Source organism: Brachionichthys hirsutus, chromosome 9 (assembly GCF_040956055.1).
Source record: "Brachionichthys hirsutus isolate HB-005 chromosome 9, CSIRO-AGI_Bhir_v1, whole genome shotgun sequence".
Taxonomy (NCBI): Eukaryota; Metazoa; Chordata; class Actinopteri; order Lophiiformes; family Brachionichthyidae; genus Brachionichthys; species Brachionichthys hirsutus.
The window spans coordinates 13,734,592-13,759,011 of record NC_090905.1 but is presented as its reverse complement, the minus strand read 5'-3'; the positions used below and the strand labels follow the sequence as shown (position 1 = coordinate 13,759,011).

General features: G+C 43.8%; 1 protein-coding gene across 1 annotated transcript; it reads left to right on the top strand.

The window, feature by feature from the left end:
• The first annotated feature begins 329 nt into the window (after positions 1–329).
• On the top strand, positions 330–20,631 carry LOC137899056 (lysine-specific demethylase 4A-like). Its single transcript, XM_068743062.1, has 22 exons — positions 330–415; positions 2,858–3,015; positions 3,570–3,745; positions 4,751–4,865; positions 6,486–6,679; positions 7,175–7,224; positions 7,425–7,528; positions 7,709–7,846; positions 8,692–8,831; positions 9,231–9,365; positions 10,769–11,165; positions 12,051–12,147; positions 12,624–12,808; positions 13,965–14,169; positions 14,895–14,971; positions 15,093–15,148; positions 15,890–15,998; positions 16,971–17,159; positions 18,031–18,201; positions 18,448–18,567; positions 19,261–19,353; positions 19,475–20,631. The coding sequence occupies exons 2-22, from the start codon at positions 2,878–2,880 to the stop codon at positions 19,613–19,615; spliced, it is 3,030 nt and encodes a 1,009-aa protein (XP_068599163.1). The 5' UTR covers positions 330–415; positions 2,858–2,877; the 3' UTR covers positions 19,616–20,631.
• Positions 20,632–24,420: the final 3,789 nt, after the last annotated feature.

Here is a 24,420-nt window from a genome sequence, read left to right as displayed (position 1 = left end):
AAGACTGGCTCAGATATTTCATTTAAGTGTTTGAGAACTGCATTAACTTGTGGAAAAAACGTAGAATGTCTCTTTTAATGAAGCTTTGATGAAAGAACAGAGAAAAAAAGGTCCTTATGGTTCTCTTCTTTTAAAATAACAAAGTTTAGCGAATTGATAATTAAATCCGGGAACATGTATATTTATATATAGACTGAGAAACCATTGAATGATTAATTTAGCTCTTTGGGCCTGTCGCGGGTCGCGGCGTTGTGATTGGTCGTGGAATCGTTGAGGTCCAGCCCACTTTGCGCATGTAAACAAACACACTGCGCATGCGTCACTGAATTAATGGGGGAACGTCTTTCCGAACTAATGCCATGATTTCAATGGTTCGGCCTGTGATCTGTGAATATAATTGCTCGTCAACGCGTCGGTAAGTTAGAGTTTATTGCTTTATTCCAAGTTTACTTGACGGAAAGTGGAAGTTAGCCTTAAATGTGTGCACTTAAAACGCACTGGCAGCAACAAGCTAATGTTGCTACTTCGAGGCTGCTTGTCAGATGTTCATGTCGCGGTTTCCTGTTTTCTATCCCGTCTGAAGGTTCAACTCGCATTTTATTTTAGGTGGGGTTACATTGTGTTGACGCTGAGACATTAAAGTCATTTATTCTGTGTTTATTACACTTTTGAACCCGGCGACGAGGAGCACGTTGTCCTACATGTAGCATTTTAGCTAGCATATTAGCTCACTATTTTGACAGGGCCACCGTGCGTGATGGGCGTTGAATCAATCAGGTGTGCGGCCAATCCTGGCCCCGCGACGAGCAGTTGTCGGTGACCTATCGCGTCAGAGGAGGGCCTGTTTTCTGTTGATGATGCATTTTAACATATTATATGAATTCGTTTGCTAGCAAGTTGTAATGCAGCCTCATAGGTAGCACGGGTGGCAAAGGCTAGCCTAGCCTAGCCCAGCCTAGCCCAGCCCAGCCCAGCCCAGCCCAGCCTCAGTCTCCCTTCAGCCGGTCCCAAGGCCGGATAAAAGCAGAGCGTCGCTGCAGGAAAGGCATCTTTGCCAGAATGAAGCATGCGAGCAACTTTAAATCTGGAAGTCAGACCGGATCACATCTACTGTCATCACGGCTGCTAACGCTCTGACGCACAGGACGCTGCTGGAAGCGGGATTAGTGTGGGTCAAAGACAGAGACGAGGAGGAGGAGGAGGAAGAGGAAGAAGAAAGGACTTTGAATGTTGGGAAGATGACGGGAAAAGCTCGAGAGCTGGTGGACATGATGATGAAGAGGAGGAAGGTTGATGTGTGTCCAGGAGACCAGGAGGAAAGGAAGCGAGGCTAGAAGCTGAGGAGCAGGATTCAAGTTGTTTATAACGGAGGAGAGGAAAGAGGAATGGAGGAGGAGTTATCTTGAAGGAGGAGTTGGTGAAGAGTGTTCTAGAGGAGAAGGAGAAGTTCTTACGCTCCACAGGTAGGAGGTTTATTAACTGGCTACAACAACATTGTCTCGTTAGCTGTCCCTCAAATGTCTCCCAGATGGAACTCGGGCAACTCGGGCAAATCTTGTGAAGGTAGTAAATTCAACTGAAGAGTCTGAACCCTGATGAGCCATGAAAGGAGACGTATTCAGACTAGCGTGTGAAATATCTGTAGCAGGACAGCGTCCCTCTTTTCTGTCTCAAACAGATGCTGCAGGACAGCGTCCCTCATTTCTGTCTCAAACAGATACTGCAGGACAGCGTCCCTCTTTTCTGTCTCAAACAGATGCTGCAGGACAGCGTCCCTCATTTCTGTCTCAAACAGATGCTGCAGGACAGCGTCCCTCATTTCTGTCTCAAACAGATGTTGCAGGACAGCGTCACTCTTTTCTGTCTCAAACAGATGCTGCAGGACAGCGTCCCTCATTTCTGTCTCAAACAGATGCTGCAGGACAGCGTCACTCTTTTCTGTCTCAAACAGATGCTGCAGGACAGCGTCCCTCATTTCTGTCTCACACAGATGCTGCAGGACAGCGTCCCTCATTTCTGTCTCAAACCGATGCTGCAGGACAGCGTCCCTCATTTATGGCTCAAACAGATGCTGCAGGACAGCGTCCCTCATTTCTGTCTCAAACCGCTCCGTCAGAAACGCTCTAAACCCGGAAGCTAAAGTACTTTCATAGCGAGCACGCACGCATGCACGTCACCATGGTACCCGTGAGGGACGTGGACATGGCCTGTACATGGTCATCATCACCGGTGATTGGTAGTGTGTGTCTCCCAAATGCACTCATCGGGGTCTTCGTAGACATTAAATGTGCATGTTAATGATGTTAATGGTGTTAATGGTGTTAACGGTGTTAATGGGGAGTTAAACAGGGACTGGGAAAGGCAGTGGTGACCAGTGTAGACTGGAACGAGAGCCTCGTCAGTGATTGGTCGATATACTAATCCCTAGTTCAGAGTCCGTTTCTGCCTCATGAGGATAGTTATCGTAAGTTAGCCAAGAAGGTCATTAATCGGAAAAGACTTTGAAGGCTTTGAAGGCTTTGATGAAAACTGCATTGCTTTTGTCAATTAATTCCTGTATAAGAATTTCAAGAGGCTTGATTCTTGTGAAGGGGATTTAACATTTTAAATGAATTATTTATTTGTTGTTTTAACACAGTGATATTAATAGAAAAAATAATAGATAATAAATAATAATAGATTCTCAGTATATATTTTTCCCAAGCATTTTTGAAGTTCAAGCACAGCAGAATATTTTAGATGGACACCGCAGACCTGATCCATTTCGGATAAACAAGTAGAAAGGACTTTAAGACGCTGCATTGAAGAGCCAGGCGGTGTCGATATGTAACATTCCTGTTTCTTCCTCTCATTTTAGGTCTATGTATAGATTTTAAGATGACCACAGACGCCCCGCCCCAAAGCACGGGCTCCGGGATAATGACTTTCACCCCGTCCAAAGAGGAGTTCAAGGACTTTGGTCGGTACATTGCCTATATGGAGTCACAAGGAGCACACAAAGCTGGAATGTCAAAAGTAAGTCGTCTCGCTGCGTGTTGTTCCATTATGATGAAGTGATGTGTTGTGTGGCGACATTTGAATCAGTGCCAGAAAATTATTAGTTTGCCTGTGTGAAGATTTAGCATTTAGTAATTTTATTTCCATCGTCCCAAGTTGAATTTGGACTCATTTAATGCGTAGAATTTGGAGGACGGTTTTGCTCATGTCCTCAGTGAATATCAGACCTCTCCTATGGTGTAATGGCGTCCTCCAGCCGTTCTCCAGCTGTTTTTAGTGCAGCAAAAGTTTGGAGTTCCTGTTCCCCTTCCCTTCCTGTCTTTATGGCCATAAAGGCATGGATGAGCGCGTTTGGTGTGGAGGAACTTGACTGGTCTGCACATAGTCCTCATCTCAGCCCGATAGATCGCCTTTGGGATGAGATATATATATATAGTGTGTGTGTGTGTGTGTCTCTGAGAGTGTTCAGAGGGTCCTGTTGTCGTTCTGTTGTGTACAAATAAAGATTTCTTTCTTCTTATTTGTAGCTATCCTGCTGAGGTTTTCATCTCTTCTTAATGGATTCCTTGCAGGTTATTCCACCTGAAGGCTGGAAACCGAGAGCGACGTATGATGACATTGATGACCTGGTGATTCCTGCTCCCATGCAACAGGTGGTGACTGGCCAGTCAGGATTGTTCACGCAGTACAACATCCAGAAAAAGCCAATGACCGTTCACCAATTCCGCAAGACCTCGACCATAGACAAGTCAGTTTGTGTCCTTAAGTAGGCGAGAAGTCTGAGATATTTTTGCATATTAATTATCATTACGTTATACGTTTTTTATTCATTTTATTTTATTAGAAGACAAGGACGAAAACGAGTTTAATTTGACCACGTTGTGGTTAATTGAACATATTTTTAACATGAACAATTTAGGATTCTCATTTTCAGTTGCAGTCAGCACTGTGCAAAACGGCTGCATGTACCGGTATGTGAGGAGGTTCTGTAAAGAATGCTTTTAAAAATATGACATGCAGTCTAGTTGTTGGTGATGTGACCTCCCTTTAATTCCAAACGGTATTAGTACAAAATCAGGGAGTATGTCGGGTCATAGTCAGATATGTGATTAACCAATTACTCCAAACGGGTGTTAAAGGTCATCAATTTCATATGTAGGTTGAAGTAGTCGTTTACTGAAGTAGGAACTGCTGCACTGCATTCGTCTGGTTCTTTCTGGGCAAAGATTTGAAAGAAAAGAGGAGAAAGCTTTATTTTTCTCATTCCCCCCCCCCCCCCCCCCCCCCCCCGCAGCTTTAATCATACCTTGGATCTGGTTCTCACGTATGGTATTGATATTGATCAATGAATTGTATTTCCACTGAACCCTTTTTTATCAGACCACAAATTTATCACTTTTACGTTCGTATTATTGGACTACGTTCCATCAAACAGAACTGCCTTGACTAGATGTCTGTCTGATGGTGCTATTGCTAAATTCAAAGAAGTGATCCCATCAGCATTGAACTCTTTATCGAGCCTTAACATTACTGAGGAGCTGTGTGGTAACTTTAGCCCCCTGATCCAGATCAACATGTGAATGGTATAAGTCCAATTACGAGGGGAATGAGCTGCTTGGGGGAGGTCTGCGCGCTCTGAGGGCTTTTCTAGTTGATAAATGTTTTTCATGTAATGATTCTAAGAAGCCTTCCACTTTGATTAGCCAACACACAAAGTTTTTTATTGAATGTCTTAAACCATTTTTCATTGTAGGTTCGGCAATCCTCAACATGTGGATTTTGATGAGTTGGAGAGGAAGTTCTGGAAGAACCTCACCCTCAACCCTCCACTTTATGGTGCTGATGTCAGCGGAACACTGTATGATCCGGTGAGTGGTCATCATTTAAATTAACAGTGCAGCTGAATTATGGTATAACTGTGTCATGACGCCTTTGCCTTTTGGGGGAAAAGGGGAACGCACATAAATCATAAATAATTGGTTGTTAAAGTTATTTATTAACACAATGTTGTAATTAAAGAAAAAACAAAGGAGACGGGTCCACCAGGGGCTGCTCAACTCGAATAAATCACCACAACAAAAAAGAGGACTCGCTCTAAGGTAGCAATCCTAACTAAAAACACTTCCACAAATGAAGCAATACGTTCAAGGGGGAGCCAGCACCGCTGCACCAAGTGTATCTAACCACAGTCAAAGCAAGCCTGAATGGATGGCAAGATCAGAAACTAAAGCCCAACTGCCAAGAGTCTCTCAGAACAAATACAGAATCCCAATGTGCACACAGACAAGTGGGCTGCTGCTGGACTGCCACGCCCAAGGAGCTTCTATGGTGCATGATCCAGCTCGATCCTCTGTTTGGAACAGACTTTTCCTAGTTCTCTTGTTACCCTCGCCAAAGCGGAGGCGAGGGTATTGCAATTGGGTCCGTTTGTTTGTCTGTTTGTCTGTCTGTCCGAGCGCATAACTCAAAAACTAGTAACCCAATCGACTTGAGATTTTTACACAAGCAAGGTTCTGTCTGTGGCTCGGTCCTCCCCGAGAATGGCGTTGATCCGGATCTGGATCCAGATTCTAAAATTATTTTTACATCTGGAATCGTGCCTCTGCTGTAAACTGTCACTTTAAGAGGGAGGGACACGAATGGCATGATGGGAAAAAGAGTCCAGAAGGAGTCTTGTAGTACGTTCCGGAGCAGCAAGCGAGAGCAGGTTTGGCCCCTCTGATCCGGAAGCCCTGTTTACTGTCTCACAAGATCCAATAGTCTATTGGAGGCGAGGGTCTGCAATCTCTGATTGTCTTTCTAGTTGTTCTTGGTGATTTTAAGGGGGGCTGGGCTCTCCCTTAGAGATCGGGTGAGAAGCTCCGTCATCCGGGAGGAGCTCTGAGTAGAGCCGCTGCTCCTCCGCGTTGAGAGGAGTCAGGTGAGGTGGCTCGGGCATCTATTTAGGATGCCTCCTGAACGCCTCCCTGGTGAGGTGTTCAGGGAACGTCCCACCGGGAGGAGACCACGGGAAAGACCCAGGACACGCTGGAGAGACTATGTCTCTCGGCGGGCCTGGGAACGCCTCGGGATCCCCCCGGAAGAGCTGGAAGAAGCGGCCGCGGAGAGAGAAGTCTGGGCTTCAGGAGGACCACGGAGACATTTGGACAATGCTGAGCAGGGCTGCAACTCTGTCTCCTCACCTCAACTCTGGGTTTTAAGGGTTTGGGAGCTCGAGTAACTTTAGCTGGATGAGTAAAGAAGAGCGCTGCGTCATGCAGCATGGCATGAATCCCATGTCTTTTCCTCGGATCAAGTCTACCCCAGAAACTCTGCAAATGATCTACAAAGTCAAAATGTCTCTAAATGCACACCAACGGCAGTTTAGCGGAAGGGCATATCACCGTACACAGCTTGCAGCTCTTCACAGTTTAGGTTTGGTCTCCATGTGCAATGTGTTGCACCTTTATAATGGTGTCATTGAAACTGAACTGAATCTTTCCTTATAGGATGTTACTGAATGGAATATTGGTCGACTCAATACTATCCTTGACACTGTGGAGAATGAGAGCGGCGTCAAGATCAAAGGTGTGAACGCCCCATACCTCTATTTTGGCATGTGGAAGAGTGCCTTTGCTTGGCACACACAGGACATGGATCTCTACAACCTCAACTATCTGCACTTTGGAGAGCCAAAGTCCTGGTACAGTCAGCAACCCAGCCTCACGCGGCACATTTCACACACTGTTGCTGCCTCTCGGCGCTGCTGTTCACACAGTAACAGAAATGGACAAATGTAAAAACACTACGCTCAGCATGCGAATGTGTTTAGAGGTTTCATGACAGTGCGTGATCATTCTACCATTGGATTACAGGGATTCTGTGAAATCTGGAATTCTGTAAACTGCAGTTTTTCAAATATTTTTTAAATAATTTACCGTTTATACCCCTGAAAATATCCTAAATTAAATTTTAACAGTAGCAATGCCATTTTACTTAGCTTAGTTATTTCTGTGAGGATGTACTAAAGTTTATACTCCATAGTTTTCAACTGGGCAATTATGGTATTCACTTAGGTACTTTGGAAGATAAACATGCAGCGTGTTCTCTGTCTATTTCTTTGTAGTGTTCATTGCTAAAAACAAAATGCTGATCTCACAAATACTTCTGACAGATGTGTACTTTTGTTTGTCATCAGGTATGCTGTCCCTCCAGAGCATGGAAAAAGACTGGAAAGACTTGCTAAAGGTGGATTTTATTCTAAATCTGTTTCTAATCCCTCTTAAACAAACCTCATACAGACTTTTTTCAGTGACCTTCATCACTGTTTGCTAAAATACCTCAGCAGGAGTGCAAGGTGCTTCCTGTGAGCCTCTTTGATGTACGTGAAGCACCTCGGCCTTGTTCGTGCAAAGAGGGTGTACTTCATCGGTGGTCTCTTTGTCCAGGTTTTTTCCCAGGGAATGCTCAGAGCTGTGAGGCTTTCCTGCGCCACAAGATGACTTTAATTTCACCCTCAATCCTGAAAAAATATGGCATACCATTTGAGAAGGTGACCATTAATGTCCTTTGTGTTTCTTTCATGGCAGATGGATTAAATTTGTCATGTCTCTGCTCTAGTTTTAACAGTAAAGCTTCTTTAATAGACACACAGTATGAGAGGGAAACATGAATGTGTCATTTCAGGTCCAATGATCAATCAACTCTTCAAGGGTTGTGCTTTTATCCTCAGGTGACCCAGGAGGCTGGACAGTTCATCGTAACTTTCCCATTTGGTTATCATGCTGGTTTCAACCATGGATTCAACTGCGCTGAGGCGACCAACTTTGCCACCCGGCGATGGATTGATTATGGAAAACGGGCAACACTGGTACATGAAAGCATCATTTATTCACAGAGAAACTCCACATATTTAATAGCTGTATGCAAAAGTTAAGTTATTGTGCGTTACACCTTGCGTCCCACCTTCTCCTTCTCCTCTAACTCACCCCCTTCAAGATAACTCCTCCTCCATTCCTCTTTCCTCTCCTCCGTTATATACAACTTGAATCCTGCTCCTCAGCTTCTAGCCTTGCTTCCTTTCCTCCTGGTCTCCTGGACACACATCAACCTTCCTCCTCCTCTTCATCATGTCCACCAGCTTTCTAGCTTTCCCCTTCATTGTCCCAACATTCAGAGTCTTTACTCTCAGTCCTAAACTCTTCCATTCCTTCTTCTCTTGCTGCTGATGCACTCGTCTTCCTCCTCTGTCTTTGACCCACAGTAATCCAGCAGCGTCCCGGGGGTTAACCACGCCGCTGGAGGTCGTCGTTAACCCCCGGGGGTTAACCACGCCGCTGGGGGTCGTCGTTAACCCGGGCCTTGACCAATCCGGCGTGAATTTATTAACGCTGATTCGCATCTTAGATTTGGCAAAAATGTACAATATTTAACCGGCTTGGGACCGGCACAAGGGAGAAACTGGTAGTGCTACATTAGCTCCTGCTAACCGCTCTACCTGTACTACCCACGAGGCTGCATTGTGCCACTACATGTATTTGTCTATTTTAAGTGAATGTTCTGATTGCTTGAGTGGAACGCTCTGTCACATACCAGCCCTAGTATCTGAATAACTCCAGATATTAACCTCAATAATGAATGACTCTGTGTTTGTTGTGGAATTTAAACCCATATTAAACTATGATTTTACCATTTTGATCGGTTTCCCCCCTCCAGTGTTCATGCCGTCAGGACATGGTGAAAATCTCCATGGACAAATTTGTACGGAAATTTCAGCCTGATTGTTACAAACTGTGGAAAGCAGGAAAAGACGACGTTCCCATCGACCACTCCCAACCCACACCGGAAGCTGCTGGGTTTCTAAAAGAGGACAAGACTGACCCCATTGAGGCTGAATCTGAGGCGTCTTCTACTCCTGCTCAGGAGGACAAAAGGTCTCCGTTCACACTCGCTGCTCACACATTTCTCCCTCTGCCAATCAGCAAAACTGAAAATACGATTGATGTCATTCATCACCACTTTGTGGTCAAAATGTTCTTTCATTATTGGTTGCTACAAGAAGCATACTGCTCGTTATCGCCACCTTCTGCTGGCAGGGCAGCATTGACATTTAATGAATGACCATTCAAATATTTGAAAGTTATTCTCCATCTCTTATTGATATTGTGCAAAAGCTTTGTCTAAAAGGCGTGTACTTTTTGGACGTTCGTCCTGTCCTGTTAGACATGCTTTCGCTGATGTCTCCCTATTATCAGCGTAAAGACTCGGCCTGCGATCAAGCGTCAACTTGAGGCTTCTGAGGATATCAAACCCGACTCTACGCTGAAGGATACTGAAGAGACGAAGCCAAAGTCGGCCAGACTGTCATGCAAGCCTTCTTCAGAGAAACCAACTCCAAATAAACGTCCTACCAATCCAGATAAAGGTAGCACACAGCTACAGGCAGTGCATTGAGGAGAATCAAAACATTCTCCTGTATCAGGAGATTCAATCAATCATTTATTTCCATGGAAGCATGTTCAAGGATGTTTATTACTGTGTTGCATCACCTTGTCAGGCAGCATGTTCTATGTGGAACGTTGTCACAGCCTTCCTGATTATAGAACTAGAACTCTTTTATTGTCATTGTACAATCCCTGGCAGCAAACGTTCACTCAAGCATCCCCGAAGCATAAATCACATTTAAAAAGCGTTTAAATGTAAATGATTCAAAGTAAGTGTGGAAAGCACAGCCTGTTTACAGTCCTCTAAATCAGCGCTTTGATGCGTTCAGGGTCCTCACTGTCATCGGATAGAAGCCGATTTGTCCTCGCTTTAATGCTCCTGGACCGTCTCCCTGACGACAGCAGCTCAAACGAGCTGTGGCCGGGATGGATGCTCGGAGCCCTTTCTAGCCAGCGGGACCCGTGCAGTTCCTCCAAGGAGGGGAGGGTGCATTGATGACCCTCTGGAGGGCCTTTTTCTGGGCTGCTCTGCTGCTCCAAAACCAAATACACTATGCTCAGAGTCTCAGCAGCTCAGCGGTGTTGGCCCCCCAGGTCAGGCCCTCCAGAAGGTTTTTGATTATGCTCCAGATTTGAGTGAAATGTTGGGGCTGCAGGGAGGCCGGTGTAGCCCCTGAACCCTTTTACCACCGTGTCATGTGTGAATGGCGTTGACCAGCATTCACACATGGTGACTGAGGCCCTGCGGTGACGTCCCCTTCAGCCCGTCTTTACAGCGACAACTTCCGCTTCTCTGGATCCTTTCATGGAATCGTGTACTTTTGACAAGAACATCCACAATCACGAGTGAATTTTATTTTGAGAAACACTATTTTAAACTGTTGAGTTCTTTGCCAGCAGTGTGTTTTAGAGTGGTGTTCTCTGGCCATCGTTCATGATGCCAGCGAGTTCATGGGCTGTTGAATGTATGTTACTGCAAGCTGAAGGATGGAGTAGTTAGCACTTTATTCATCATTCATCTATCATTAAAATAGTGAAGTGATGAATTCCAGATGAAGGAACTGGTTTGGCTTGTGGATGCATTTACTGTAAATAGCTTAGCAGAACATTCATAGATTGATTAATGTGGTCTTTCATTTTAGGTCATCATTTTTACATTACCCATCTTTATATCTTAACATTCTTTGCTAAGGATTTGTGTTTGAGTCACTTAAGACGTCGTCCACACCAACCAATTGGAGTATTTGTCTAATTCCACACTTTAATAGAAAAAAGGTTTCATATTGTGCCGATCTCTTGTAATGGGTTGATGTAATGCCACCAGATGTACTCATACTTTGCTGTGCTGTTCCTTTGACCACAGAGAGCGTCACGGCAGAGCCTGAAGCAGTGACCGATGGCGGGCTGCAGACTAAAACTCAGTCCAATGATGATGCTAAGAAAGCTTCAAAGAGACAAAGCCCCACAAAGAAGGAGAATAATGGATTGTCGTGTGCAGAGCGTTGTCTCGCTGAGCCTGCTGAGAGCCATGAGGATGTGCCCAGCAGGGAGGGGCCGCAGCTGGGCAGCAGCTGCAGCCCAGCACGCAAGGTGTTTCAGAGGACGTTGAGCCCTGCAGATGTCCTGCATGTCCATAGTTACGCCAAAGGAGACTACGGAGAGGATGAGTCGCTGTCCAAGGAGGAAAAGAAGAGTGAGGCCAGTGACGACGAGACGGAGCCGAGCAGCAGACATGTTAGCAAAGCAGTGAGTGGACGCACGCTACACCAGACATGTTAGCAAAGCAGTGAGTGGGACGCACGCTACACCAGACATGTTAGCAAAGCAGTGAGTGGACGCACGCTACACCAGACATGTTAGCAAAGCAGTGAGTGGACGCACGCTACACCAGACATGTTAGCAAAGCAGTGAGTGGACACACGCTACACCAGACATGTTAGCAAAGCAGTGAGTGGACGCACACTACACCAGACATGTTAGCAAAGCAGTGAGTGGACGCACGCTACACCAGACATGTTAGCAAAGCAGTGAGTGGACGCACGCTACCCCAGACATGTTAGCAAAGCAGTGAGTGGACGCACACTACACCAGACATGTTAGCAAAGCAGTGAGTGGACACACGCTACGCCAGACATGTTAGCAAAGCAGTGAGTGGACGCACGCTACCCCAGACATGTTAGCAAAGCAGTGAGTGGACGCACACTACACCAGACATGTTAGCAAAGCAGTGAGTGGACACACGCTACGCCAGACATGTTAGCAAAGCAGTGAGTGGACGCACGCTACACCAGACATGTTAGCAAAGCAGTGAGTGGACACACGCTACACCAGACATGTTAGCAAAGCAGTGAGTGGACGCACGCTACACCAGACATGTTAGCAAAGCAGTGAGTGGACGCACGCTACACCAGACATGTTAGCAAAGCAGTGAGTGGGACGCATGCTACACCAGACATGTTAGCAAAGCAGTGAGTGGGACGCACGCTACACCAGACATGTTAGCAAAGATATGACAGTATATCATTAATATATCATATCAATACTTTCTACATCAGTACATCACAAAATAAATTACTTTTCATATTAGGCATATTATATCAAGGATGCTGAAAATAAGTGTCTCTCCACCAGGTTGCGGAAGAGTTGGATAGAGTTGGTGCGTCAGAGAGTGATTTAGGGCAGCTGCCTGGCTGCCACCCACTCATAATGGATGGCATGAGTGATGAAGGTCTGTTGCATTGAACTAAGTATGAACTAGGCGCGGGACTGGGCACGGGACTAGGCACGAGACTGGGCACGGGACTGGGCACGGGACTAGGCACGAGACTGGGCACGGGACTGGGCACGGGACTGGGCACGGGACTGGGCACGGGACTAGGCACGAACTAGGCACGAACTAGGCACGAACTAATCATGAACTAGGCGCGGGACTGGGCGCGGGACTGGGCACGGGACTGGGCACGGGACTGGGCACGGGACTAGGCACGGGACTAGACACGGGACTGGGCACGGGACTAGGCACGGGACTGGGCACGGGACTAGGCACGGGACTGGGCACGGGACTGGGCACGGGACTAGGCACGGGACTAGGCACGGGACTGGACACGGGACTGGGCACGGGACTGGGCACGGGACTAGACATGAGTGTACAAATGTAAAAAATGTGTAATTATTCTTTGTAATTGTGCCGTGTCTGTGCCTCAGAGGCTTCACAGGAGCCATCCCATTTGGAAGAGGGTGGTCTTGAAGTGGAGACGTGGGCTAAACCACTAGCTCAGCTGTGGCAGAACAGACCCCCCAACCTGAAGAAAGAACGGGAGTACAACCAACGCATGTGTTCCAAAGCACCATACTGTTCCATCTGTATGCTGTTTTACACCTATCAGCAGGTAATCGGTGCCACGCCCCAGGATGCTGTGTAGTTGTAGTAATAATTACTGCTGCTCTTTCGCTTGTCCCATCGGGGGTCGCCACAGCAAGTCAACCTTCTAGTGCAGAGGTGGGCAAACCTTTTGACTTGCGGGCCACAATGGGTTCTAAAATTTGACAGAGGGGCGGGGCCAGGAACCGATGAATGGAGTGTTTGTGTGAACTAATATAAATTACATTCAAAAGCCATCACATGAAAGGATTTGGCCTTTTACAAGGAGCATTACAGGGAAAAGGTCAAATGAATGAGATTTAATTATAATACAATTTAATTTAATGATATCATTTGGACAAGTTCGGCGGGCCGGATTAAATAGCCCAACGGGCCGTATTTGGCCCCCGGGCCTTGGTTTGCCCATGCCTGTTCTAGTGGATTGCATGCTGTTTTATGACTGATGCCATTCCTGCAGCAACCCTCTGCATTTATCCGGGCTTGGGCCCGGATCACGGGAGACGTTACCCCTGAAGCTGCATTAATAATAATAATTCTTATTATTACTATTCTTATTCTTATTATTACACTAAAATAATTAGTGTAATTATAACACTGTTAGTAGTAGTATTACGATTAGAGACATAAGTCGTTTTCCATTTAATTGCTGTTAGAGAGAACCTATATTAAAGTTTATCAATTAGAATACAATGTTCAATGTCATCAAAGGCAGCCGTAAAATCCAACAACACAGCTCCCACTGATTTATGTTCGTCCAGTGATTTCATCAACATGTGTTTTCTTCTGTAAGTTCAAATGTTCTGTTTTAGGCTATTTCTATCACATTTTCTCTTAATAATTAAGACATTATCTGAGCTGGACAAGTTGGACCTTTTCTGTTAATACAGAATTGTAACATCACTTCTCCAATTTGCTATTAAATATACCGGTGCAAGTGCATCAGGTTTCCTATGATATTCTTTGTACCACTTCTTATTTTGTATAGTTAAAATGGATCACAGATGGGTTACATGCAAGAAGAAGTCGACTCTGCAGGACACCAAGAACCTGAACCTGTTGAAGATGAAGACATTTAGCTTAAGGAAAATAGCATATTCAGAATAAAATATGGACTTGTGTTGTGTTTGAAGCGCCGTGTTTCTTTCTGTTTCATTCGCTGTCAGAGTAAGTACACACTCGGTGCGGACCCCCCCGTCGTGGCCGTTGACGGGCAGATGCGGACCAAACCTTTAATCCCAGAGGCGTGTTTCACCATCACCACCGATGAGGATTCTGAGAGTGACCAGCAGCCTGTCACGCCTCATTTAGAGGACGATGGCACCAGCGTCCTCCTCAGCTGCTCCCAGTGCAGTGTCCGAGTTCACACAAGTCAGTTCACATGTTCTGCATGTCTGTTTGAATTCAAGAATGCAAAGAAATGTCTGTTTAGAAATACACATAAGCCTATTTTACATTGAACTGCCCAAGCGTGGTTTACCTGACACCATTTGATCCCTGGTTAATGCATTGATAAAGCGCTTCCGGCCCTTTAAAACTGTCGCTTGTCGTTTTTGGTTTGTTTTGGGGTTTTTAGCATACTTATTGTAAAACTTGACAAGTTGATCTGCTTCTCAAAGTGGAGTCTCTTTCCAGAGCTCTTTCAAATGCAATTCATTACTTTAGATACTAGTATTTCTTTTGGATGCTTTGTGTGCGCATCACACATTGACTGGGGAGGTGCCTTTTGATATTTGATGTCGAACATTTTCTAAGTTTTCATTTGTGTTTTCTTCTATATCCATTTAATTAACAGGAGCTGCAATTATCAGGAACCGTTTCAAATAAAAATGTTGTAATTGATTTCCACCAGTGAAATGCTCCCATGGTGTTTTTATAATATTTAATATTACATTTATAATGTATTTATTTACACCTAATTCACTGGTAATGAACTGAGATACGTGAGCCAGTGGCCTGAACATTAAAATGATGCCTTGCTTCGAGTGTCAACCTGCACCGGCAAACACATTAGCTTGGGTTGCAGCATATGCTCATAGATTTACAGAATACATATATTCCTCTGGTGTGCTGATCCTAGTGTTTGTGTGTCCCAGGCTGTTATGGCGTGGATCCAGGCAGTGTGAGCAAGGAGTGGAAGTGTGCACGCTGCAAGGCCAATGCCATGACCGAGGTGTTTGAACTCGCCGTTGGTTGTCCACCGTGATGTACAAATAGTCACTTCTTCACTCATGAAAGATGTGCGTCACAATTTTGAATTTGTACACATGTTTGATCAAATACTCTTTTCACAGAATTGCTGTTTGTGTTCACTTCGAGGTGGAGCCTTGCAAAAAGCCAACAACAACAAGTAAGTCGTTCCACATTGATAGGATGCCTAGCAAAGCTAAGCTATATGCAGACGACACAAGCAAACCTTCAATATAAATCTAAATATGTACGCAATGCCTCCATCGCATATTAAACATAAATCATAATGCAGTAGAATTTATCTGGGGTGTGACCAGAAATGGTAAATAATTTTGCTCTAAAGGTAAACGAATGTGAGAAATATCTTACAATTCTCACCCAGGCACACACAGACGCTCTATTGGGGTGGAAGTAGAAGTATTATTTGGCACTGCAGTGATGCGAAGCAGATGTCGGAGAGCGCTCGTGTACTCAGTCATGTGACTGCTGTTAGGATGTTAAGTTCCTGAATGTTCTTTAAAGCATGTAGACTAAATCCTCAGTAAAAGAAGAGGAAGTCCAGTGAGGAGGAAACGGGGGACAGAGGTTGGGAAACGATGAGCGGCTGTGGCAACCCCAATGCGTAAACGTGGAGCAGAAAATCCTAATTCATGACTGTTGGTTGTGAATCAGGTCATCAGCCCCGTCTGTCTTTACTATCCAATCCAATGAAATATAAATGAATCAAATCAAATACACTAAAATACTACGGTAGTGATGGATGGATGAAAAGCGAATGAAACGATGCCGACAGAACCAGAGCACTCGTCATTTTTGTTTTTGCCCGTGTCGTCTCAGGCGAGGATACTCGCGCTATGACGCATGCTCTCCTTTGTGTGTTTGTTCTTTGTGTGTGTTGCAGGTGGGTACATGTACTGTGTGCGGTCGCTGTGCTCGAGGCACGATTTGTCAACATCACTGAGAGAAGTCCTGTCGACTTAAGTGGAATCCCTTTGCAAAGATTTAAACTGGTGAGTCCAAATGGCAGTCCCACTTCTGTGAGTGAGCCATCGTGGTGAACAAATGGCCGACCTGGCTGTCTCCCCTGCCTCTTTGTTTTCATTACATTATCTGCACTCGAGCTTTTGTACTATTGTCACGATGGCCACACTTCATAGGTGGGAATAACTTTACCAATAGCTGCACTATTGGAGGGACAGGCCTCAGATTTACACAGGGGATTAACTCATTCAGTACCGGCGGTTTTTGTTCATGTTCACAGAACATGATGTACCGGTACTATGAATACGCAAACACCGAAACTACCAAATGAAAGATTAAAGTCCATTCCTCCATCAGGAAAATGGATGAGTTTTCGGTACCGGTGTTCCCGTACTGTCTCGGGGGCACCTTCTGTCCTATCTGATGGGGTAGACCCAGGAATCTACTTTTGATGAAACCCTCCGTGCATTATACGGAACTTTCTTGTCTGCTCTTTGACATATTTGGAACCAAGAGCAGGCCAGCATTTTGGGACCACAGGGCTCTAGTGGGGCAATATGGCATAATGAGTTCTGTAAAGTAAGGAGGGGCCTGGCTGTTGAGGGCTTTAAAAGTGAGTAGAAGGATTTTATATTCAATCCGTTCTCCAGCAGGAAGCAGAGACGCCAGAACAGGGGAAATGTGTTCTCTCAGTCTGCTTCCTGTCAGAACACGAGCTGCTTCAGCATTCAGCTCCAATGTTACCGTACTTTACCTTATCTCAGACCACTATGGTATGACTTTAATAACATATTAAACAGAATATATATATATATATCACATTTTTAAATCATTCGAATCTTTTGATTCAGGTTGATTGGACTAAATTGTGTCTGCATTAACAGAAAAAAATGCAGAGCCTGTGTATAATAAACTAACTGTTATGAACCCACCCCCAAAAATTGCAGCCAAATTCACCTTAATTTCCTGATCCTCGGTTCCTCTGTTTTAATCTCTGATAGAAATGTTACTATTGTAAGAAGCGGATGAAGAAGGCATCTGGCTGCTGTGTGCAATGCTCTCACGGCCGCTGTCCAACTGCCTACCACCCCACCTGTGCCCAGGCTGCTGGAGTGCTCATGCAGCCAGATGAATGGCCATTTGTGGTCCACGTTACCTGCTGTCGACACAAAGGTCCCTCTCAGATTGAGGTAAGGACCCATTACTAATTTGTGTACTTATTGTTAATATTAGGGTTAACCAACACATTTAGTGCCTTTAGGTTACAGACAAATGGCATTGCTACTAATCGTAACCGACAAATGTGAAATCACTTATTACCAAATTGTTGTATTATACATCCATCAAAAGACTCCGCCTCACGACATCGAAATGTTAAAGGTTGAATGCAAGGATTTGGTATATCAAATTACTTGTTTTCTACCCATCAGATCATTATACTTGATTAAAACTGCCACTGCTTTGCTCTCTCCTCCATTTCCTCTTCACCCATTTTATTCCCTGGGTAATAAACCAGCAGGTGCGTCTGCTCCGCCACCTGAAATGAGTCTGCCACCACGCCCAGCACTGTCCACGCAGGGATCAACAGGGGGGAAACGATGATTAAATCAAAACACAAGCCTCAATAATAATAATAATACTAACAATAACTTGTACAATGTCCTGTAGACTGTTTAGACATTGCCCATAGTCAAACGCTAGATTCGATAAAGGAGAGCTGATGTTAAAATTTGTTTCATCAAAATTGTAATTCAAACCTTGCAAAGAAGGATATTTCTATTCTTGGATTGTTAATGAAACTTAAATTCAGTTCAGTTCTCATGTGCACATTGTTATCTCCGGCCACAAGGCAAAAGAAAAGCCCTTCAAATGCGTTGTTTTAAGCTTTTATCAAAGTTGCATAGCTGCAACAAAAATAATATTTTATATATTATGCAATATCTTTAGCAGCTTTCAAGGGAGAATGTGATTGGACTTTTTTAAGGTTTCAAAAACGTCATGAAGATTCTCTGCTTCAAGTCCATCATAAATAATAACGATGTCATGTGTCTCCTCTCACAGCGCAATAAAGCAGCGATGCATGAGCTGACTGTGGGACAGAAAGTGATTTGCAAGCACAAGAACGGACGCTATTACCAGTGTGATGTGGTTCAACTGTCGAAAGAAACGTTCTATGAGGTCAACTTTGATGATGGCTCCTTCAGCGACAATCTCTTCCCTGAAGACATTGTGGTAGGACTCAGTAATCTTCATTTTCTATTTTGACATGCACTCTGCAAAAAACTGTATGATCATCCAGGATGAAGTAAATAGGAGCCTCTATTTACTTCACTGGGACTGAGAGAGCCAAAGTGGTCTAAACATTAAAGCTCTTGAAATTTGCATCAAGCAATGTCTGTAACATTTTGAATTACAATTTACTTTAGGAACAATCATAAGACTAAATTAATTTGATGTGTGTGTATTTTTTTCTGCTAGAACCGAGAGTGCACTCAGCTTGGACCCCCACCTCAGGGTGAAGTGGTTGAGGTGCGATGGACAGATGGACTGGTGTATGGAGCTAAATTTGTGGCGGCTCATGCCATCCACATGTACCTAGTAAGATATGATTTTGTCTTCTCCGTGTTGCGCGACAAATGTAGCATTTTGCAGACCAGTACGTCTTTCCCTCATGGCACTGGGCACTTTCAGTAGAAGAATGTGCCCTGCCACAAAGTAAAAATGGTTCAGGAACAGTTTGAGGAACATAATGAATTTGCGGTGTTGACTTAGTCTCCAGACTCCATAGATCTAAATCCAATCAAGTGCTGGACAAATGAGTTCGATTCAACCCCCTTTTTTGTCCACCTACGTTGTACATGTTATGTGTCTTTTTAATTTATTGTTATTTTGCATCTGTGGTGTAATTTATTTTTATTTTAATTTTGTATTTTGCATCAATTGAGTAATTTAATATTCGTTTTATTTGTATTGTTAAATGTCGATGATTTATGTACGAAGGACTTTTGACTGAAACAAGACCGCAAGGGCTTTTTTGAAACAGCAGCAATGTATGATGTCTTTCCATTGAAGTGGAGATTCGGGGAGTTAAAGCTAATGAGTAGCCTTGGCTTTTCTTGCAATTGTCAATTGTAATATCATACAGTACTTGCAAAATAGTGTTTTTAGTTTAGCAAGGCCAACACTGGCACATGCTCCAACCATGGACTCACTGGCGTATATATATATTTATTAGGTAGACTTTGTATTTTGGCCTGACTGTACCTTTTATACTTTGTTTCTGGAATTCAGGTGGAATTTGAGGATGGATCACAGCTAACGGCCAAAAGAGACGACGTCTACAGTCTGGATGAAGAACTCCCCAAGAGAGTCAAATCTAGACTGGCAAGTGAAACCCAAACTACAGACAGGGAATCTCCATTTAACAAAGAAAGTAGACTTCTGGATGTTGTAAAATACTTGGAGCTACTGTCTCTTGTACTCAGCCTTGTGTTTGTCTCCACAGTCTAAAGCCTCAGATATGAGATTTGATGGGATATTTGAAGAAAAGGAGATCATCCAGGAGTCAAAGAGACAGAGAGTGATCAACTCCCGTTACAGAGGGGACTACATAGAGCCAGTGATTTACAGAGCCATCATGGAGTGACCTTCACCTTGTGTCGCCCCCCCCCCCCCCCCCCCCCCCCCCACACACACACACACACCACCAGCACTGACGCATTGAACAGCAGCCCCCTGTACCTTAACTTAGCTGTTGACCACTGAGCTCCAGGATCCACTTTGGAATGAAGTTGTTTTTTTAAACTGCTCATTCATCCAGATTTGTGAATTAGTTTTGTTTGAAAAAGCAGTATTTTCCATATAAAGACATATTTTTCATAGGACTTCACACTATACCGTATGTTCCCCCCCCCCCCCGGCATAATAAGCAAGCAATATGAAAATGGCATTTGTTGTAGCATTCTTATCGTATGGCACCTTAGAAAATACAAGTAGATTTTACACCACAGGGTTTTTACTGAGCATGTCGTGTTTCTGTGTTCGTGTTTAAATGCTGCTGTTTGTTCCTCCAACACAGCTGTGATGTATCAAAAGTAAAAGTATTTGCTTCATTTGTAGCCACATATTTTGAATTTGTTTTTTGCCATTGCATCATTCCTTCATTTTATGCGCTTTAAGCTAATATTTTTTAACTGTTAATTGCTAAATTCTATCCTTGTGTCATCCATGGTTACTGTCACACCTGATCAATATTTTTTGTATCAATTAATCTAAAGCAACTGCCAAAAAGGTTTTACCTGCACAATATCAGAAATTGATTTAAAAAAATGTAAACACAAGTTTCCTCCATAAAAATTAAATTATTTTGTATTTTCTATTTGGAGGAGGCAAAAGTACGCGTTGTAGTACATGTAAAAACTGTTGTAAACATTTCAGAAAACTAAAATATAAAGGTCTTAAAACTAGACACAACTTTAAGAGTAGAAAAATAATGTAGGAACATAACAATGTATTGTATATTACACTATATTTAAATGCGTTCACTTTTCCACTTCTTTCTGTGCTCGCATTATTTGTGTGATCAGCAGAACACGTACTTGAAGGCCAAACAATTTTACACATCTTAACTTATCCCCCCCCCCCCCCCTGGGTTAACCTCTAGTCCTGACCTTGTATCTTCTCCTGGGACACCCTGGGACAGATACTGGTCCACCCGGAAGACAAGACACCCTGAGACAGATGCTGGTCCACCCGAAAGACAAGACACCCTGAGACAGATGCTGGTCCACCCGAAAGACAAGACACCCTGGGACAGATACTGGTCCACCCAAAAGACAAGACACCCTGAGACAGATGCTGGTCCACCTGAAAGACAAAACACCCTGAGACAGATGCTGGTTCACCCGAAAGACAAGACACCCTGAGACAGATGCTGGTCCACCCGAAGGACAAAACACCCTGAGACAGATGCTGGTCCACCCTAAAGAAAAAACACCCTGAGACAGATGCTGGTCCACCCGAAGGACAAAACACCCTGAGACAGATGCTGGTCCACCCGAAGGACAAAACACCCTGAGACAGATGCTGGTCCACCTGAAAGACGAAACACCCTGAGACAGATGCTGGTCCACCCGAAGGACAAAACACCCTGAGACAGATGGCGCCTCTTTAACGTGTCTCGTGTTCTCATTTGGCTCAGATCATGGAAATGTCCTCCAAGGGGGTGAAGCCGGTGACTCTGGAGCTCGGAGGGAAATCTCCCCTCCTCATCTTCAAAGACTGCGAGCTGGAGAACGCGGTGAAGGGCGCGCTCATGGCAAACTTCCTGACCCAGGGCCAGGTGAGCCGTCGTGTCGCCCGGCGCCGAGCCCGACCGGATCCGCTGCTTGACGGGTTCCCCCCCTGCTGTGCAGGTTTGCTGCAACGGCACCAGGGTGTATGTGCAAGGCCCCCCTAAAATAGGCCTAACGACGCCACTGGATCTACTCCTCAAAAACTGCTGGATGTCATAGAATCAATTGTCCCGCCTCCCGTAGGGCCTCTGGGTTTCTAAAACAGTTTATTTAGTTTGCTTAATTTATCATTTTTAAACAAGTTGAAATAAGGCAATTTGGTTTGAGCAAAGTGTGCCTGGTCTCCCAACATCTTACGGGGTCTTAGAGTTTCATGACATATCATTCATGCATTGTATTGGCTGAACGTGTGCATCAATAAGAGCGTTTAATAAATGTCTGTTTTTTGTATTCTTTTGGGATGTTTGAAAATTCTATTTTGATAAAGAATGATCTAATCTAAAGGAAGTAGAGCTGATTTCTAAATCTGACCAGACAACTGTTTTTTGTATTTTGGTTGACCGTTTCGATGATTTTGTGCTGCACCATATATCTATTTATGTACTATGTAATTGGATATTTTAAAAAAAAGGTGCCTGGGAGGTTTAAGATTATTATTGGGGGGTTTTCTTTCCCGAAAGCACAATTGTAGTAACAAACATTTTTAATCTCAGATTTTTTTTATACTGTATTACTTGGCTCTGTTTTCTAAATGAAAATGATCCTATTTTGTAATCTTAATTCTGCATTCTGTTTAATCTTTCTCTTGGCTTGAGTCAATAGTTTTGAATAATACTGCTCTTATTTTAAATCTGTTTAGAACAGGCATGGGCAAACCCAGGCCCGGGGGCCATATGCGGCCCGTTGGTCTTTTTAATCCGGCCCGCCGAACTTGTCCAAATTATATCATTAAATAAAACTGTATTATAATTAAACCTCATTCAGTTGACCTTTTCCCTGTAATGCTACATGTAAAAGGCCAAATCCTTTAATGCTATAGCTTTCATGTGTCATTTATATTAGCTCACACAAATACTCCATACATCTGTGCTTGGTCCGGCCCCCCTGTCAAATTTTAGAACCTATTGTGGCCCGCGAGTCAAAAAGTTTGCCCACCCCTGGTTTAGAATGTGTATTGTATGTTTATATTGCACCTCTATTTTTGGCCTTGAACATCAATGGGCTTATCACGAACAAGATTGCACTCAAATATATCCTGGGAACTTGCTCCCGCTGTGGAAAAGAAAACAAATTGGAGACGTAAGTTTGCAAGCTGACGGTGCCCAATTTTGAGACCATATTCATTAAGTTGTACAGAGGGTGAGTGTTTTTATGTTCTTATTTTTTTTTGGTAGAACATGTTCGACATGTATTTTCACCAGAACCTGCGAAGTGTAAACCTCATTTGACATATTTTTGATGAATGAGATGAGAACTCTTCTTGAAAATAACTTCACGATTATATTTCAATCTGTAAAATTCAGTAAAGAAATCTGCTCCAGGACTCTTCGTCTCTGTTCATTGCTGGGGCACAGCTCTCATTACAACTGGAGCTGTGACCCATTTTCAGAGAAATTTGTTATGGAATATGGATAAATGTTACCATCTTAGAAAAGTAAAAAATATGTGGGTTTAACCTGCAAGTATTACATTATGCTGTTTACAACCTGTCATGTCAGACAGGCTGCCTTTTTAAAAAAAAAAAAATGTTAATACAATTTTTTATTTTATCTTTATTTAACCAAATAAGTTAATTGAGAACTACCTGTACTCTCTTTTTATGTGAAATACTGTTAAAATAGCTCCATGGACATATTGCTTAAAGGTTAAACAAGATCATAATGAGAAAAGGCAGAGCACTGCTTTATCACTCAGTGGAGGTGACCATATTGCATCTGCAAATTTTATTTCGCAGTCGAAAACAACGTATAATGCGCTGCTGTTAAGTAAATGCTTATTTATTTTCTCCCCTATGAATTCTTATTTCACCTCCCAGCTCCACTGCTGACAATAAAGTAACAAACTCATTACACCATGGAGAGAAGAGTTTTCTGCTCCAACCTTCCCAATACTCGTGAGTTCATTTATCATCTTCTTTTATGCATTCTGTTTGTAATACAGTATACGTGTTTTTCTTTCTTACAAATTGATTGACAACAAAGTAATAAATATACTTAGTGGAAAATGTAATGTTATGAAAGCCTTTAATAGTCATCTATAGTTGGTCATGATTCTTTTCTTGTTACCCTCGCCGAAGAGGAGGCGAGAGTATTGCAATTGGGTGTGTTTGTTTGCTTCTTTGCTTGCTTGTTTGCTTGTCTGTCTGTTTGTTTGTTTGTCTGTCTGTCCGAGCGCATAACTCAAAAACTAGTAACCCAATCGACTTGAAATTTTTACACAAGCAAGGTTCTGTGTGTGGCTCGGTCCTCCCAGAGAATGGCATTGATCCGGATCTGGATCCAGATTCTAGAATTATTTTTACATCTGGAATTGTGCCTGTGCTGTAAACTGCCACTTTAAGAGGGAGGGACACGAATGGCATGATGGGAAAAAGAGTCCAGAAGGAGTCTTGTAGTACGTTCCGGAGCAGCAAGCTAGAGCAGGTTTGGCCCCTCTGATCCGGAAGCCCTGTTTACTGTCTCACAAGATCCAATAGTCTTTTGGAGGCGAGGGTCTGCAATCTCTGATTGTCGTTTTCTAGTTCTTTGTGTGTCTGTGTGGTTTTAGATGTGGGCGTGTCCGTGCGTGTGTTCAGTAGATCAGGATCACCGTTTCTGGTGGAACCGGTTTCACCCTGATGGCAGAAACACTCCTTTGGGACTGACGGAGAGTTTTGCTTTCAGCTCCAGCTGCCATGAAGAGATCACAGACATGTACAGCAAGCGAAATATAAAGATTAAAAAAAATAAAGAATTCTTCACAAAATCAAGGAAAGTGTTTCATTGTTTTTGCTACGCAGAGGCATCTTTGTCTGGTTTGAAACACAAATGGGTTAACTGAGAGACGTTGTCTCTCCAGCATGTCCTGGGTCTTCCCCGTGGTCCACGGCCAGGATGAAAACCACATTGCTCCGCCTGAATCCGAGGTTTGACTATCCGGGGGACCCTCCCCTCCAGTA

Bases quoted from the DNA above. Each gene is read 5' to 3' on its own strand.
- LOC137899056 (XM_068743062.1), top strand. From the start codon at position 2,878: ATGACCACAGACGCCCCGCCCCAAAGCACGGGCTCCGGGATAATGACT. The intron at 9,366-10,768 runs AACTCCAAATAA...TTGCTGTGCTGT, and splicing joins AAGCCTTCTTCAGAGAAACC to TCCTTTGACCACAGAGAGCG. The intron at 12,809-13,964 runs GTAATCGGTGCC...ATTCGCTGTCAG, and splicing joins TGTTTTACACCTATCAGCAG to AGTAAGTACACACTCGGTGC.